The sequence below is a fragment of the Rhinopithecus bieti genome, unplaced genomic scaffold, assembly GCF_001698545.2.
Source record: "Rhinopithecus bieti isolate Rb0 unplaced genomic scaffold, ASM169854v2 scaffold_41913, whole genome shotgun sequence".
NCBI lineage: Eukaryota > Metazoa > Chordata > Mammalia > Primates > Cercopithecidae > Rhinopithecus > Rhinopithecus bieti.
The window spans coordinates 2,686,022-2,701,724 of NW_016818964.1; the positions used below are offsets into that span (position 1 = coordinate 2,686,022).

The 15,703-nt window shown below is 45.0% G+C and overlaps 1 protein-coding gene across 1 annotated transcript in view; it reads right to left on the reverse strand.

The window, feature by feature from the left end:
• Window positions 1-18: 18 nt before the first annotated feature.
• The window catches only part of DDX24 (DEAD-box helicase 24), a 29,580-nt gene continuing 13,895 nt past the window's right edge, over window positions 19-15,703 (reverse strand). Inside the window, 7 exon segments of the mRNA XM_017857925.1 lie at window positions 19-564; window positions 2,063-2,192; window positions 4,289-4,477; window positions 7,110-7,185; window positions 9,402-9,917; window positions 10,208-10,361; window positions 11,377-11,901. Of these exon segments, the coding sequence (XP_017713414.1) occupies window positions 293-564; window positions 2,063-2,192; window positions 4,289-4,477; window positions 7,110-7,185; window positions 9,402-9,917; window positions 10,208-10,361; window positions 11,377-11,901 (1,862 nt within the window). The 3' untranslated portion in view covers window positions 19-292.

Sequence of the window (15,703 nt, forward strand, 5' to 3'; positions counted from 1 at the left end):
TCAGGATGACACAATGGCTCTGACTATTGTTTTTAATTTATGAAATCAAGTTGAACACACAAGAAGCCTATAAACACTGCAATACAGAAAAATTAAGCTGCTGCATAGAATTCTTACTCCAAAACAATGCAAATCTGCATGAGGTCTCTCCCGCTATGGGTGTGAGTAGAAGAGAGGGAGACGTTTTTACCTGGGGTTGATGGTGGAGTGAAACACAAGGGTGGGAGAAGTTCTGCAAATAGCCAGAGAACAGAGAGCAATGTGCAGTCACTAACACACTTGACCAGGGCAGTTAATTTGCACTTGTACTTGGCTGTGGCTGTTCCGGCTGCGGCTCCTTTGGCTTCTTTGTCTTCTTCTGCTGCTGCTTGGAGAGACAGCTTAAAGCAGACTTGCTCTTACTTGGGGCAGACACAAGCAGGGGCGGCTTGCCAGACTGAGTGGGATACTTGGTTTTCTGGCTCTCCGTAAACAGCGGCTGGGAGAGCAGGTGGCGCAGCTCCTTCTTCAGAACCTTCATCTGCTTTTGTCTCCGACGCTCTTCTTGCTGGTCAGCTTTTCCGCCTTGAAACACAATACAAAAAAGAGATCCTATTTACTATGGTCTGTAGAAACATTTTGTTTCCCTTGATGGATAACACAATGAAAAATGTTTTAGAACTACTTTAGGGAGGCAGGGTTCAAAAGTTCTCTGAAGAAGCCAGTGGTGGCTTGGCAGGGGCTGTAAATGGATAACATGTAACCATTTGCGGGGGATACGCAGGACCGCTCTGTCCTTTTACTTCATAAAAATCCTCCAAGGCTGAAATTATGTTTATAGATGAGGCAATTCAGGCTTAGAGAAGTCACCTGGCTCACATCACAGAGCCAGCCATCAGACAGAGCCCAGAACCCAAGTCTCCTGACTGAAGATCACTTTTCTTCCTATGACCCACCCACTTACTGCCCACCTGGGGTTTGGTGACTTCACAACTACAACCACCCACTGCCCCTCAGGAGACACTGAATGCTTCTTTGTAGCCCAGCTGTCCTGTGCCTTGCCACCAGTGCTGTGACTGCACATGGAGAGGCTGGCAGAGCCAAAGGGTTCCACCTCAGCCTGTCTTCAGGAAGGGAAGCCGGGCCCAAGCCCCAACCCTGAGCCACCAGGAGGACCAGCTCACTGTCATCAAGCCCATTGGTTTGGCTCCTGGCTTCCATGCTGAGCAGACAGCAGTAAGTCTGTCTCTGAATTTGCTGACTTGGGCACCAAGGTGTCAACATCTCTGCTGAGCCTCAGACTTGGTGGTGTGGAAGGAGCATGGAGTTCTAGATTTGGTTCTACCACTTCTTAAGACTCAGGAGCTTTCTCAAGCAGAGACCGAGCAGACTCATCCCTGAAGCCTCAGCCTCTGGTCACATACAGAGTAGCAGCTCAGGAAATGCCTTGTGACAGAGCTGTTGCCCTGTACAAAGTGCCTCTGCTGTATCTAGTTCCCATATGTAAAAGGCGAGTACTTCCTGCTGTGTTCATGTCATGAGAGTGGAGAAGATCAAATGAGATAATGGCATGGAAGTGCTTTGTCAGCTTGGAAGGCAGGTGTAGTAGGAACCATAATGACAAATAACTTAAAATGTAACACTTTCTATTTGCCAGGCAATGCTGCAAGCACTTAACATTTTTTAACTCAATCAGTCTTCACAACAATCCCATGAAGTAGGTAGTTGACTACTTCCATTTTATGGTGGAGAAAGCTGAGACACAACAGAGGTTAAATAACTTGACTCAGTAACATAGTTAAGGCAATGAGCCGGCATTCTGACACAGGCAGCCTGGCCAGAGAGCCTGCTCCCTTCCTCACTGTACTCCACTGCCTGTCCATGAGGGCACAAGACAGAGACAGAGGAAACAAAGACTGACCAAGGGCAGAAGGCTCATCTGGGACTAGGGCCTGTTAGCAAAGAGGGGGAAGGACGTCTTGCTGATTTTGACAAGATCCACAGTAGTAGAGATGGTTCCAACAAGGCAAAAGTTAAAGAAAGATTTCAACTTCCTCAATTCCCATCCCACCCAAGGGCTTACCCTTGTACATGTCTTCTTCCAGCTCAATCTCCAGGGCAGCTGCTGCCTGCTCAATCCAAGAGTTGTGCAGGCAAGCCTGGAAGTTCCGATACTCAGATTTCTCAATCTGTCGAGCTAAACGGATTCGCTCCTGGGGGGAGGTAACAGAAAATACTCATCTGAAATAGGCCTCTGGGAAGCAAAGTCTCACTTGAGTTGTGTTTGTGTGTTTAAGGCAGGTATCACTCTGCTGCCCAGGCTGGAGAGCAGTGGCATGATCGAGGCTCACTGCAGCCTCAACCTCCTTGGATCAAGCGATCCTCTCACCTTAGCCTCCCAAGCAGCTGGGAGGCACCACCATGCCTAGCTATTTTCTTTTCATTTTTTTATTTTTATTTTTTGTAAAGACAGGGTCTCACTGTGTTGTCTAGGCTGGTCTTGAACTCCTGGGCTCAAGCGATCTTTCCACTTCAGCCTCCCAAAGTGCTGGGATTACAGACGTGAGCCACCATGCCCAGCAAGTAGTGTTTTTAAAAAGCTCTTGAGCCAGGCACAGTGGCTCACACCTGTAATCCCAGCACTTTGGGAGGCCAAGGCCGGCAGATCACCTGAGGTCAGGAGTTTGAGACCAGCCTGACCAACAAGGAGAAACCCCGTCTCTACTAAAAATATAAAACTAGCTTGGCATGGTGGCACATGCCTGTAATCCCAGCTACTCGGGAGGCTGAGGCAGGAGAATCGCTTGAACCCAGGAGGCGAAGGTTGTGGTAAGCTGAGATTGTGCCATTGCACTCCAGCCTGGGCAACGTGAGTGAAGCTCTGTCTCTAATAATAATAATAATAATAATAATAATAATAATAAATAAACACATAAATAAATAAAAAGCTCTTGAGATCAGTGGTGAGATGCAGTTCAGTTCCTATTGAAACGCATTTGGTTTGTTTCCTGATAGAAGCCTAGTGGGCAGCCATTACCCGTCTGTGTGTACACATCTAAACACAACCGCCAGCTTTCCCAACAATCAACCTCAACAGCCACATCCTTTGAAAACCCTTACTGGTTCGACTGCCAACCTATAGGTAANACATAAATAAATAAAAGCTCTTGAGATCAGTGGTGAGATGCAGTTCAGTTCCTATTGAAACGCATTTGGTTTGTTTCCTGATAGAAGCCTAGTGGGCAGCCATTACCCGTCTGTGTGTACACATCTAAACACAACCGCCAGCTTTCCCAACAATCAACCTCAACAGCCACATCCTTTGAAAACCCTTACTGGTTCGACTGCCAACCTATAGGTAACCCAAGTGAACTCTTTACACAGATGCTACAGGTGGCTTCCATAGCCGAGCAAGATAAAACATTTCAACTCTCCCTCTAGGGGGTTTTGGGGCTACACTGCAGAGGCAAAATGAGAAGGATCTTGTGATGTGGTCAAAGGAACCACGGGAAGCCTGGGTGGGTGGCTCCTATTCCTCCTTACTAATGGGAATTCTCTATGATTTCCACTTTTCCAGCCTTATCTCCACCCTATTTCCCCAAATAGCTAATATTCCTTTTGAGCCAGAGAAGCCAACATTCCTTGAACTGTGCCATGCTTTTGCTCCCTCAATTCCTGGAATTCCACCTCCTCTGTACCCTTCCACATCTTTGCCAGCAGGAAGCTGGGAGACAGAACCTCTTCTCCTTCCAATGTAACCATATTCCCAGTAATTCCACACTGCTCCATTGTACCTGAACTTTATTCACAGCTGACAAATCTCTGGGAAGGAGAACCCACCCCACTTTGGTCACTAATACAGTGTCCCACGGTAAGCAGCACCTACTTGGGGAATGTCTGCTGAGTTAAAACCCAAAAGACAGAATTTACTGGCACCTGCTCCAGGGATGTGCCAAACCTGTAGCATCTGCCTCAGCAAGAAATGCTAACCACACTGTCGACAACCCTCTGACAGAATATCCAGGCAGCCATGACCACTGCACTGTCCGGTGAGCAGGGGGGACTTCAGGGCCAGACAAGGAAGAAATGGTTCAGGGAGAAAATGCCTCACACCTTCAGTCACTCCCTTTTTCTCTCTTTTCCCAGGTATGTTGCTCTCAATCCTTTCTACAAGTCTCCTTGTTCAGCTGTTGGCAGAACCATTCCTTAGTTTTCAAGGGTTTTGCTGCCAGAGTCCCACAGCAAGATGCTCTGCAAGACAGCAGCCCAATCCCTTCATTAACACTGGGGTTTTAACTTTGCTTTCTACCTTGACCACATCCATGTATTTTGTCTGCACGGGGAATAGCGGGATGTCCTCATCTTTCTTGAGGGTTTTGTAAATCTTCTTGAAGTTGATCACATCCTCAGGCCCAATGAGCATCAGGCTGAGGCCTTCATTGGCAGCTCGAGCAGTTCGACCACTTCGGTGGACATAAATCTCCGAGGTACGTGGGACCTGCCACAGGAAGAACCAGGATATCAATACATGGCCACTGCCAAACACTGGTCCTCTCCTCAGGGCCACATCCCCAAACCGGACACTCCTACCTTCCAGCCAGGCAGGTAAACTTCTGCAGCATTGTAGAGCAATCTAGCCCTCCTCTCTTAGTCCCACATTCAAAATGTTCCCAGGTTTAGCCCATTCACTGTGTAGGCTCTCCCCTCCCATGCCCCTCAACCTGGTTCAGGTCCTCAAGACCATGTAGCCAGACCACAGCAGTCACTTCTTATCCAAGGATTTAAAGCAGCCCAGCTCCACAGACCATGTTAATCCCTGGGTTACACGGTCTCTACTCCTATATATATATTATCCATAGATAATGTGGCATGGTTGCTGACACACCCACTGAGCCCCTGGCACACACCATTAATCAAGCACAACAGTCTTCTCCACTGGACCCAGATAACAACTAGGTATCCTTTTCAATATAGTACTTTAAGCAGCCACTATGAACTGTTCATAAGAGCTCTAGAAATGAGATTTGCCATTCTTTACTTATAGGATAAAGGCCCAGCTCTTCAACCTGACACTCAGGGCCTTTAGTGACTTGCCTCCAACTTACCCCTCCAGCCTCAGCAACTATTCCTTTCCCAACACATCCCCTCTTTTCACTCTGAGCCAAGTGCCCCTGAACACTGCCCATTTCTTTGCTCCTTCCTTTAATGCCTCTACATGTCCAAATCCTCTCCACCCTTAAATGCCAGGCATCTTTTTAAAAAGTACTTTCCAACCTCCCAAACTAGAAGTTACCTCTCTCTTCCATTGTATTTGGTAATTTTCTAATACCTTCTGCCTTAAATTATGGCTGTGGTCATCTCACCTCCTCTGCTGGATCCAATACTTCTTAGGGGCTGGGACTGTATTTGATTCATCTTGACTCCACAAAGGTTGACCCAACAACTTCCCCAAAAAAGGGAAGACTATAGAGATTTGTTAAACCAAAATTAGCACCTGTGATACAGTGAAATATGTTTTTGCTCTTCATCCTGTTTCCTGGCAAAGGAATCTCAAAAGTAATGTCTTTTTGTAAGCTAATGACAAACTACTGACTGATGGCCGATAGCCCCTAGGTAGTTTCAGGATGGGGCTGGTCACCAGAAAGGCCAAGGCAGGAGTAGAAGGTTGGGACTTTCAGTGCTATTTCCCAAAGGCCAATGGTTTAATTAATCATCTTACCCAATGAAGTCTCCATAAATATCCCAAAAGGACAGAGTTTGGAGAACTTTTGAATAAGCTGAATATGTGGACATTCCTGGAGGGTGGTGTACCCAGGAGGGGCATGGCAACTCCATGCTCCTTCCCCTATACCTCAGCCTATACATCTCCCTATCTATATTCTTTGTAATATCCTCTATAATAAACTGGTAATGTGTTTTAGTTCTGAGAGCTGCTGTAGCAAATTAATTGAACCCAAAGAGGGGGGTCAAGGGAACCCCAACTTGAAGCTGGTTGGTCAGAAGTTCCAGAGGCCCCGACTTATAGACTGGTCACGGGGAGGAGGGACATCTTGTGGGATCTGAGGCCATCTCCAGGAAGACAGCATCAGAAAATGAAACTAAGTAAGAGGACACCCAGCTGGAGGCTGCTGGTTGACATGTGGTGAAAAATGCCCACACGTTTGGTTACAGAAGTCTTCTGTGTTGATTGTTGTTGTGAAGTGAGAGAATGGGAAAAAGCACTTTGAGTTTGTTGTTTCACTGAAACAGCAGCCTAAAAGATTTTTAAAAGCACAAAGAGGAATTAAAGAGAAAAAATAATAACGCCATAACAGCTACCATTTATTGAATACTTACACTGTGCTACTGGGTTCATGAGCATCAGCTCAATTTAATTATCAGGATAACCCTATGGGGTAGCTAGCATTGTTACTTCCAGTTTACAAACGATGACACTGAAACCAGAGGTACTAAATAACTTGCCTAACGCTAACCAACTATGAAGCAGCAGACTGGGGATTCAAAGCCTGGCAGTCTGGTTCCGGTGCCCATGCTCCTAACCACAGCTTTATGCTGATATTCACTAGATGCACAAACTAATATTACTGCTACTATCAATGGCAGTTAACATGAGTAAGTGCTTACAATGTGCCAGGTGGGTTCTTAAGTTCTTTATACTTAGTAACTTATTTTACCTCAGTAAGAACCCTAAGAAGCAGGTACTCACTGCCATTTAACACATGAGAAAACTGAGATACAGAGAGATTACATGACTTGTTCAAGGTTACACAGCTGGGATTTGAGCCCAGAGAGATCTAAACTACCACACTCTTCTATTCATACTTCTCTACATCAGGGTAACCAATTACAAGCTTAACTTATGCCCATTTCACAGAAAAAACTAAGACTCTAACCTGACAATATCAAGTAGCTTGGAGAGAAGGGTTGCTTGACATCAGACAAAGCAAGGTTTTCTGGAGACCAAATCTCAGCAGTGTTCCAAAAGTGGGAGTAGTGGGCACTCGATGCCAGTGGTATTCTCTGATGCAAGAGCCTTGGAACCAACAATTCTTCCTCCCTCCCCCAACCTTTGCCTTAAAATTTCCCGATTCAATGCAGGCAGATGCCTATACATTTTCAGATGCCCCTACCTGGTAATGGATGACATGCTGGACTTTGGGAATATCCAGACCCCGAGCTGCCACATCTGTTGCCAAGAGAACACAGCTGGGGTAGAGAGAGAAAGCTTATTAATAACTAACAGCTATCTTTAATCAAATTCTTACCAACTGCTGAGCATCCTAAACATTACAGTCCTTACCAATACTCTGTAAGGTATCACTTCTATACCCTTTTGCAAAAAAAACTGAGGCTCTGAGATTAACTTCCCAAGGTATGTACATGGCTATTCAGTTGTGGAGTCTGGATCCAAATTTGGGACTCACTGACCCCAACTACCATGCCATACTCTGCAATGATAAAAACTCCCTCCAGTGAGTTAAATGAGGCCATACATATTCCGGGTCAGTGACCTCCTATCCTATCACCCTCTCACTTCCTCCCAGTGGCACAGACTTCCTTGTTCTTCCCCAAACAAACCAAGCAAACCAAGCATGCTCTCACCTCCAAGCCTTTGTACTTGCTACTCCTTAGGCCTTAAAGGGTTTTGCCTCAGATATCCATATGACTCACTTTATTACTTTCTTCAGCTTTCTGCTCAATTTTCGCTTCATCAGAGAAGCCTCCCTGACCACACATACCCAATCTCTTTTCTCCAACCCTTGCTCGACTTACTTCTTAGGATCACTTGGTACACTGTGGACTTACTTTGCAATTTATTATCTCCCTCTACTAGAATGTAAGCTCCATGAGAGCAAGGACTTTGCATTACTCACTGCTGTATAACCACCACATAGAAACAACATCTGGTTTGTGGTAATCACTTGATAAATGTGTTGGATGATGTTTCTCAATGTATGGTTCATGGAAAGTCAAAAGTACTTGAGGTGCTTCAAAACATAAGATTCTGGCCCTTCAGGATCTTCACTCCCTGCATTTCTGAGCTGAGGCCGGGAAACAATGCAAATCCTAGTTTGTAAAACATTAAACTACTGCTCTGGGTCAAGATCAGCAAACTTTTTCTGTAAAGAGCCAGAGAGCATTTCCAGCTTTGTGAACAACATAGTCTCTATGGCAACTATTCAACTCTGGCGCAAAAGCAGATACTGACAATATATAAATGGGTCTTTCTGTGTTCCAGTAAAACATCTACTAAAAAAAACAGGCAGCAGCCAGGTGTGATGGCATGCATTGGTAGTCCTAGCTACTTAGGACGCTAAGGTGGGATTGTTTGAGCCCGTGAGTTCAAGTCTAACCTGGGCAACACAGCAAGACCCCATCTCAAAAAAGAAAAAAAAAAAAAGGCAGCAAGGAAGATTTGGCACGAGGGCTGTAGTTTGCCAAGCCTTGTTCTAAGCTAATCTCAGTAAACCACTGATACTACTTACCAATTTTTTAAAACAAGTAAATCAAACACTTGTTCTAAAAACTAATTACCCTGTGACCTGACAAAACACTAGCAAAGGACATTTTATAGTCTGCCTCAACTTCCCAGGCCCTCATCTTGACAATCTGGACCCCATTCCCTGAGCATCAGTCTGGTCCAAAGGCAGATGGACAAAGACATCAGGAATAAGACACAGCATGGGCTCTGAGGTCCAACAGGCTTGTCTGAGGCCCAGTTCTACCACTTCCAGGCAGAGAAACCTTGGGCAGACTGATCGGCTTTTCTAGACCTCATTTCTTCATCTATAAATGAGAATAGTGATAATGGTAATAAGTAGTAATAGAAGAAGAAATTATTAAAGCCAACATTTAGCAATATACATATACTATGTGCTAGAGACTGTTCTAAATACTTTACACGCATGAATTTACAATCACTTAATCCTCATAACAACCCTATAATGGGTTCTATTATTATCCCAAAAATGAGAAAATTAAAGTACAGAGAAGTTAAATAATTTGACCACCTAAGGAGTGCCACAGCTAGGATTTGATTTCAGGCATTCTGGTTCCAGGATCTGTGCTCTTAACCATGAATCTATTCTGCTTCCTCTCAAGGATGTTAGGAAAGTAACTGAATGTGATTCTGAACCTAAAGTGCCAGCATAGGACCTAATCTATTGTCTATATATTCAATATTATGTATTGTCACCCATATTCATTAGTACTGAAGCTTCTGTATGGCATTTAACAGCAACCAAATCCACTGAAAGAGTAACCTTGCCAAATGCTGTGCAAAAAAAAAAAAAAGGCTACCTACTACTGAGATAAGGCCCCTATGACAGAGGGTGGCTTTTCTACCATTTCCCCACCATCCTGACCCCTTTTACTCCAGTAACTAACTAGAGGTTAAGCCTCTGGGGACAGTCCTAACTTACTCTTCCAGACGGGCAAACTGCTCCAGGTTTCTGAGCCTCTGCTTCTGGTGCATACAGGCATGTAGGGTCAAGGGCATGATATCAAGGACTTTGAGGAGCCCAGAGAGGCGTTTGATGCAGGAGATGCTGTTGGCAAACACTAAGCTGCGGCCTGGATACTGCATCAGGAAGTAGTACAAGTAGAAGTCTTTCTCATCAGTCTCACAATGGATCTTGGTCTCTGTTAGCGTCTCCACCGTGGCCTCATTCCTTGTGAGGTCAATGACCTTGGGCTTGCCCCTCATGCCAATTTTCTGCATAAGAAGGTCAAGTTTGGCTGTTTTGTCCATTTTCTTGGTGTGCTTCTTATGAAGGATTCGAGCAGGAGCCTGATGCACCAGGGTTAGCGTGGCAGAAAAAACCAGCGTTTGTCTCTTTGGGTTGTATTGGGAGTCACTGAGCATCTCTAGCAGCTGTGACAGCTCAGCAAAATGACCTTTCTCAACCATCCTGTCAGCCTCATCCACCACCAGGCACCTGCAGATCCAGAGAGACCCATATCATCAGTCAGTAGCAGGTTAAGAGGAATCATCTACAGCACACCCTACTCTCATCCTACACACACACACACACAAACACCACTACCACCACCACATCAGGGCCTCAACTAATCTCCCTCATGCACTCTTGGCTTTCTAAAGGCCAGGGTCTGGATGATACCACACCATGGCATTCTGCAATGGGAAGAAGGCATTGCCCACACCATGTCACCTGAGGCTCATTTCAGAAAAGGCAGTGAGGGGGAAAAGAGAAGTACCATCTATTACCTGAGCTGCCGAAGGTTCCTCAAATGATAATGCTTTTCTTTAATTAATTCCCACAGCCGGCCTGGAGTGGCAACCACAATCTCAGGACGACGGCTCAGCATCCTCTGCTGTTTCTGCGTGGACATTCCACCAACCAAAATAGCAGTTTTAATTCCTATGGGACAGAAAACATAAGGGACACTCATTCAATCTGGGTGATCACTTTCTTACATGGCTGACACAGGCACCCCAGATCACCAGAGACAGTCATCAGCACAGTGTAATGCTCTAGAGCATTGCCAAAAGAACAGGCCTGGCCAGACTGTTGGTGCCACTCCTACAGGGCTTACCAAGTCTTCTGTGATCTGGGCCCTACTTCTTCAACCTCATTTCTTTCCTGCTCCCTCCCCTCCAACCACACCAAAGGGGATGAATTTGAACCCAGGTATGCTTACCTCCAAAGCTCTGGGAAAACTGAGCACTGGTGCACCATAATGCTGGGGGGAATATGACCTGCAGCTGTGCTACACCTCTCCTATTTCCCTCAATTAGAATTATTCTGAAAGGTCCTCTAATGCCCTGTTGTTTTCTTCTCTGGTGGAGAAGTTCTCATAGTATCATGCAGGTAAAGGGCTTAGCAATAGCAACAATTTGGTAATTAACTGCTTTTATTATAAAATTAAAATTCCCAGAGTGAAGACCTTCCCAGAGTGAATTCCCTGAGAGAATTAAATCCTAACTGCTTATAGCAGGGATCAGCCAACTTTTTCTGAAAGGGTCACTAGTAAACATTACTGGCCACATAGGCCAGATGGTCCCTGTCACAACTATTAACTCTATTCAACTTCACCTTTGTAGTACAAAACTAACCATAGACAATATAAAACCAAATGGGTGTGGGTGCATTCCAGTAAAACTTTATTTACAAAACCAGACAGTTTGCTAATCCCTGCCCTGAGCATCTATTGTATCCAATAAATTTCCTATGCATCTACAATGGCACCAACTATGTATTATCCTTGAGGGAACTGAAAAAATGTCACTCAAACAATTTTCTCTAGGGCTTAACTGACTGGCTCACAGATGAGAATGGCTTACCCTAGAGGGCAGGAGCCACAGCTCATTCATCTTTACCAACAAGCATTTGGGATTTGCCTAGAAAGGATTTATTAAACGGAACTAAACCTCACCTGTAAACCTGGCCACAGCATCAACATGCTGTTTGACCTGGACAGCCAGCTCTCGAGTGGGAGTCAGAACCAGTCCAAGCAGAGGACGCTTTGGATATGCCTTACAGGTGGCGCTTTTGTCATCCAACTCTTGTTTTAGATTTCCAGTCTGCTCTTTATCAAGATTTTCCTCCTCATTCTCATTCTGTTTGGGAACAGGCTTCTCCCTGATCAGGGAAGAAGGCCCTTCACCAGCATCATCATCACCAAAGACCAACGCCTGGTCTGAGACAGTGCCTCCAGTCTTGCCTCTGGCCTCGGCTGCAGTATCACTGGGCAGTGCTTCACTCTCAATTATAGTATCATCAGGCAATGCTCCAGACTCAGCTTCAGCCTTGCCTGGTGATCCAGTCTCAGCTCCGGCCTCAGTTCTGGTCTCTCCAGGTGATGCGTCAGTGTTACTTGGAGGAGGGGCAGCATTCCTCTTCTGCCACTGCAACACTGCATGAATCATTGGGATGGCAAAGGCAAGAGTTTTCCCACTTCCTTAAAAGTAAAAAACAAAACAAAATAAAAAGTGTGAATCAACAGATGAACATACTTTAGTCTGGAGTTCATTCTTTTACACAGAATAAGGTAGCCAAGTGCCACCCTGACTGACCCAAAGCTCCTCCACTCTACACAGATTTCCCCAGATGGAACCAGAAGGCACAAGTAAATTAGAAACTGAGGAAAAGTATGGCAGGCTAGCACTGAGGTTAGGTCACCAGTAATGAATTACAAATGTCCAAGAAATGAAAAAATAAAGAGATAAAGGGCAAGTTTTGGGTGTATGTGTTGTTTTTGTGAGGACTGGGAAGCAGTAATCTATACAATACTTTCCCAAGACTTTTCTTTGGTGAGAAAGGAGGGAGTAAAAGAAAATTTTCTCAAGTTTTCAGAAAACGTAAATACAAACCTTCTGTCTATGTCTGAACATTTTCAAACTGGTCTTTGAATGTACACAGAGTCCAAATCATCTGGGTGGTTAAAACAAAACATCTCAGGCTGAGAATTTAAAGAAGTTCCAAAGTGATAATGCCCTAGGCAGAAGCCAATAAATGCTTTCTCAAGGGAGAAACCATTATTATAGATCTCCAAAAATTTTCACAATTTGCAAAGGAAATAAGCAGCTCTCAGTAAAAAATTACCACACACACAAAAATAAGATACTATAAGGAAAAAAGAGAGCAAAAACACATAAAACTTTCGATAAGAACAGCAGACTTTTATCAGAAACAACTAAAAGCCAGAAGACAGAGTAGCAATATTTTTTATTTGAATGCCTAAAGACAAAACAAACAAACAAACAAAAAACCCTGACAATCTGTAACTCTACACCCAGCAAAACTCTCTCTCAAAACAAAATGTGAAATAAAGACTTTGGGCATATAAAACCTGAAATAATTCACCAGCAGCAAATGTGAGCTATCAGCGATGTCAGTCTTTCATGCAATTAAAAAGATAATATAAAATGAAAATCTGGATGTACCCAAAGAAATAATGAGCAACCGAAACAGTAACTACGTAGGTAAATATTTAAAAACTTCTTTTTATGGCCAGGCATGGTGGCTCATGCCTGTAATCCCAACACTTTGGAAGATCTAGGTGGGAGGATCAAGACCAGTCTGGGCAACATAGTGAGACTCCCATCTTTAAAAAAAATTGCCAGACATGGTGGTACACTCCTGTAGTCTTCATAACTTGGGAGGCTGAGGCAGGAGGATTGCTTGAGCACAGGAGGTTGAGGCTGCAGTGAGTCATGATCATGCCACTGCACTCTAGCATGGGTGACAGAGGGAGACACTGTCTCTAAAAACAAACAAAAAAACAAAACCCCTTATTTTTCTTATTTAAACATCTTTAAAACAATTGTTTAAAGCAAAGATAATAAAATGTATTCTGGAATCTCTAAAACATATGAAGTATACAAAAAGCACAAAGGAGGAGAGAAACAGAAATATATTCTTGTAAGATTCTTATGTTGTATGTGAAGCAGTAAATTACTTGAAGGTAAACTATAATAAAAGATATATACTATGAATCCCAAAACAATCACTAAAAAGATGTAAGAATTATAGCTAACAAGACAACAAAAAAGATAAAATGGTATCTATGCATATACATATGTATATATTATAGTCTCTGTCCCTAGTTCTTGACACAGTGCTTCTAAGAACCTTGTAACTTTCTGAGTGATAGGAGCATCTTTTGTTGAAATACTTGGTCTTAGTCGTCAGTTGCTGTAAAACCTTGTGAGACTTTCAGCTGCCTCTCCCCAATAACCTTCAGGGAGGGAAGAGGGGACTGGAGACTGAGCTCAGTCACTAACAACCAATGATTTAATCAATTATCAATCATGCCTATACAATAGAAACTCCACAAAATCTCTAAACAATGGAGTTCAGAGAGATTCCTGGGTGGTCTACCCAGGGACGATGGAAACTCCATGCCCTCTCTCTCCTGACTTCCAACCCCGCCCCATACCCTTCCCTAGTCATCTCATCCATCTGGCTGTTTCTCAGTTACATCTTTTATAATAAATTGTTAAATGCAAGTAAACTGTTTCCCTGAGTTCTGTCAGGCACAGCAAAGTGTTGAACCTGAGGAAGGTGTTGTGGGAATACCCAATTTGTAGCCAAGCTGATCAGACGTACCAGTATTTGTGATGAGCATCACTAATGGGGGCAACCTTGTGGGCTGAGCCCTTAATGTAAGGAATGACACTAACTCTAGGTAGATAGTGTCTGAATTGAACAGAATTCACACACACATACACACATACACAATTCTGTGCCAAAGAAGGAAACGAAGAAGAGCTGGGACTAACAGAAAAGTAACAGATTTAAACCCAACCATTGATGCGGCTCCCAGGATCATTGCAGACGGGAGGCAGGACTAGATTGTAGCTCCTGAAAGAGCAGTAAGTGGAGGCTTGCACTGTGAGTTTTAGCTCCAGATTGACTGCAAGAACAAACCAGTAATTCCAAGAAGACCCAGAGACCCTCTGAAGGAAGCGGACTGCTCCTGCAGGACCCAGGAGACCCCCAAATACTGTGAGTGCCCCAAATGTGGAGAGGAGGGAGACCCTCCTCTCCCAAACGCACACCCCCACTGGAGAAGCTGAAGGTCCGTTTGTGGGAGAAGTTTCTGACTTTACCTGAACCTGAGTCAGGTTAGAGAGCTGAGCGAAATACAGGGGTAGAGGAAGCAGCAGAAAGGCCCTGGGAGCCCGCTGGGTCCCCAAGCAGCCCATTCCTGCCTGACACCACAGGGATCCATTGAGCGGGTGGCCAGAGGAGCAGGGGGTAAAACTCCACAGAAAGAAAGCATTCTGTAGCCAAACTCTGTAACAATTTGATGTAACAATCTGAAGAGGACCAGAAGCCTCCTGGCCAGAACTTGAGGGGAGGGCAGGAATCCAGACTTCACAGGCAGGGGAAGAACTAAAGCCCTTTTCTTTCACAGCTGGAAAGCGGATAGCCTTGGGCAAGTTTTCAAGCCCTCCCCCTGGAAACAGACAGGGGCTGTTGGGGAAGATATGGTGGGAGTGAGACCTGCCCTTCAGTTTGTGAGGGAGCTGGGAGCTGGGTGAGGTCTGTGACTGCCGGCTTTCCCCCACTTCCCTGACAACCTGCATGACTCACCAGAAGCAGCCATAATCCTCCTAGGTACACAACTCCAGTGACCTGGGAATCTTCCCCCCATCCCCACAATAGCCACAGCAAGACCCACCCAAGGAAAGTCTGAGCAGGCATAGACCTGCCCCCACCTGACGGTCCTTCCCTATCCACCTTGGTAGCGGAAGACAAAGGGCATATAATCTTGGGAGTTCTAGGGCCCCACCCACCGCTGGTCCCTCTCCACACTATAGCTGATGCTTTCTGGAAAGTGCCACCACCTGGCAGGAGGCCAACCAACACAAAAATAGAGCATTAAACTACCAAAGCTAAGGATCCTCACAGAGTCCAATGCACCCTCCGCATCTCCACCGGAGCAGGCGCTGGTATCCATGGCTGAGATCCCCATAGACAGTTAACATCACAGGACTCTATGCAGACAACCCCCAGTACTAGCCCAGAGCCGGGTAGACTTGCTGGGTGGCTAGACCCAGAAGACAGACAACAATCACTGCAGTTTGGCTCACAGGAAGCCACATCCATAGGAAATGGGGGAGAGTACTACATCAAGGGAACACCCCATGGGACAAAAGAACCTGAGTAACAGCCTTCAGCCCTAGACCTTCCCTCTGAAAGAGCCTACCAAATAAGAAGGAACCAGAAAACCAACACTGGTAATATGACAAAAC